We start from the raw sequence: 2,638 nt of genomic DNA on the forward strand, positions 1-2,638 counted from the left end.
TCATGTCCCCAACAAATGAGGAGGAGATACCTTACACCATATGAAAGATTGATCTCCATCTTCATAGTGTGTCCCCAAGTAGTTTGGACCGGTGGTGTCTTTTTTCCATGTTCGGTGTTATGGTCACCCATGTCTATGCCAGATATGTGAGATAAGTGTTACTGTTACTTTTCAGAATCTCTGCCTCCTGAACAGCAATATTTTTTTAATTGGTTTCTTATAGATGAATACATTGCCTTGAAAATCGCGGAGGAAGATCTGACTACAGATGACTACAGATCAGAACACGATGACATCACACAATTTTCTGCAGGAGTAAATCCCATCACTTATAATACACATTACAAATCTCACCATTTGGAGACCTCAATGGATTCTGGGGAATCTTTTTTAAGAAAAGATGGAGTTCACACAGAAGAGACTTCAGTGTCATCTCTCCCTAAACTACCTAAACAGAGAAAACTTTCACTCAACCCTTTTTCATGTTTAGATTGTGGGAAAAGTTTCACTTGCCAAGGAAGCCTTCAATTACACCAAAAAAATCACTCAGGTGAAGTTCCATTCACATGTTCAGAGTGTGGAAAATGTTTTACTAATAAACAATATTTTGTTATACATCAGAGAATTCATACAGGTGAACGTCCTTTTTGCTGTTCAGAATGCGGAAAAAGTTTCACCATGAAACATCACTTACTTAGACATGGGAGAATTCACACAGGTGAACGCCCTTTTTTCTGTTCAGAGTGTGGGAAATTTTTCACTACGAATGAACACTTACTAGCACACCAGAAAATCCACACGGGTGAGCGTCCGTTTTCCTGTTCAGAATGTGGGAAATCTTTTACGAAGAAAAATTATCTTCATACCCACCAGAGGATGCACAAGGGAGATTGTCCTTTCTCTTGCGCAGAGTGTGGGAAAAGATTTATTAACTCAAGAGATTTTATGGAGCACCAAAGGTTACACACAGGTGAACGCCCCTTTGCTTGCACAGAATGTGGAAAAAGGTTTGTACGGAAATCAGGCCTTCTTAAACATCAGAAAATCCACACCGATGAGCGTCGCTTCACATGCACGGAGTGCGGGAAAAGTTTTATTCACAAAGGACAGCTTCTTACGCACCAGAGAGTTCACACGGGTGAGTGTCCTTATCCATGTGCAGAGTGTGGGAAACGATTTACAAACCAAGGAAATTTAAAGAGACATCAAAGAGTTCATGACAAGTGATGATGTTGATGAATATATGGCGTTAATAGAACATTTTATGGCATAAAAGAAGAATCCTGTCAATTGGGTCCCTTAATGGCCTTTTCTTCTTGTAGTGATCTGGTGGTGAGATCTGGCAGCTTGAGGTTCCTTGCTAATATACACCTATGTTGGGTGTCCATTTTCCTCCCTTTGTACTATGAATTTGAACTTCAGCAGGAAGTGTGGTGGTTAAACATGGAGACTCTGAACCTTAGCCGTAAGAGGATACCCACCATTTCGTAAAAACATTAAAAGAGTGCGCTCCACTGGTTTTTCTTGATCAGTGTTTGTCAACCAAGGTTCTTTGAGTGATGATCAATTTGTGCCTCTTCGGTGTTCCCCCAAGTTAAAAAGTTTGAGAAAGTCTGATACAGATGGTTTGGTTATAGTCAAAGGTCTACAGGGGTTACATGCTAAGGAAAAGAGTACCCACACTGACTCAGTACCAACACCCACCTCAGAGGGCACCACAGGCTTAAACGGGTCTATATAGGCAAATATGGAAACATATAGGGCCAGCAAAGTTGGCACTTGTGACAACAAAAACTCAGCTGTACCAATGTTTGGAGTAGAATATAAAGCAATGATACCTGGAGAGCAGTTTGCCTGTATTCCACTAAATTCTGAAAAGATCACACACACTATCCAATCAGGATTTGAACTGTAATGCTATTTTCTGCAATAGATCTTTGATTGTGACGGCTTTTCACTGCTCCAGACAAAAGAAAGTTTCCTAATAAATTTTTATCTATTTTTACTATGGTTATGTAAGAATCAATTTAGACTCAAACTTTGTTTAATTGTGATTTGTAAAAACAAAAAAAAAACACGAGGCTTCACATTCTTGTCCAATTTCTTCATCATTGTGGTTATTCACAGTTCATAGTGTCAGCTGCTATACTAAGTATGCATGGAGTCACTGCAAATATCACATAGAATGTTCTGACAGCCGCCATCTTGGTTCTTCTTGTGGTGACAGTAATCAGCTCTATATGGTCGTGTTGTGTGATTACGATTGTGGTAGGAGGAAAGCTGTCGGATAAGGTAGTGTGGACAGTGTGGGAGAGCTGTCAGAGAATGTAGTGTGGAGAGTGGGGGAGAGCTGTCGGAGAATGTAGTGTGGACGTTGGGGAAAGCTGTCGGAGAATGTAGTGTGGGAGGAGAGCTGTCGGAGAATGTAGTGTAGATAGTGAGGGAGAGATATCGGAGAATGTAGTTTGGACAGTGGAGGAGAGCTGTTGTAGAATGTAGTGTGGATAGTGAGAGAGAGCTGTCGGAGAATGTAGTGTCGCAGTTGGAGGAGAACTGTTGGAGAATGTAGTGTGGACAGTGGAGGAGAGCTATGGGAGAATGTAGTGTGGACGGTGGAGGAGAGCTGTCGGGGAATGTA

The 2,638-nt window shown here is 41.2% G+C and overlaps 1 protein-coding gene across 1 annotated transcript in view; it reads left to right on the top strand.

The window, feature by feature from the left end:
• The window catches only part of LOC140338916 (uncharacterized), a 24,630-nt gene extending 22,543 nt beyond the window's left edge, over window positions 1–2,087 (top strand). Inside the window, exon 10 of the mRNA XM_072423229.1 lies at window positions 224–2,087. Within this exon, the coding sequence (XP_072279330.1) occupies window positions 224–1,227 (1,004 nt within the window). The 3' untranslated portion in view covers window positions 1,228–2,087. The remainder of the gene's footprint in view (window positions 1–223) is intronic.
• The last annotated feature ends 551 nt before the right edge of the window (window positions 2,088–2,638 follow it).

Source organism: Pyxicephalus adspersus, chromosome 10 (assembly GCF_032062135.1).
Source record: "Pyxicephalus adspersus chromosome 10, UCB_Pads_2.0, whole genome shotgun sequence".
In the NCBI taxonomy this organism is placed as follows: Eukaryota; Metazoa; Chordata; class Amphibia; order Anura; family Pyxicephalidae; genus Pyxicephalus; species Pyxicephalus adspersus.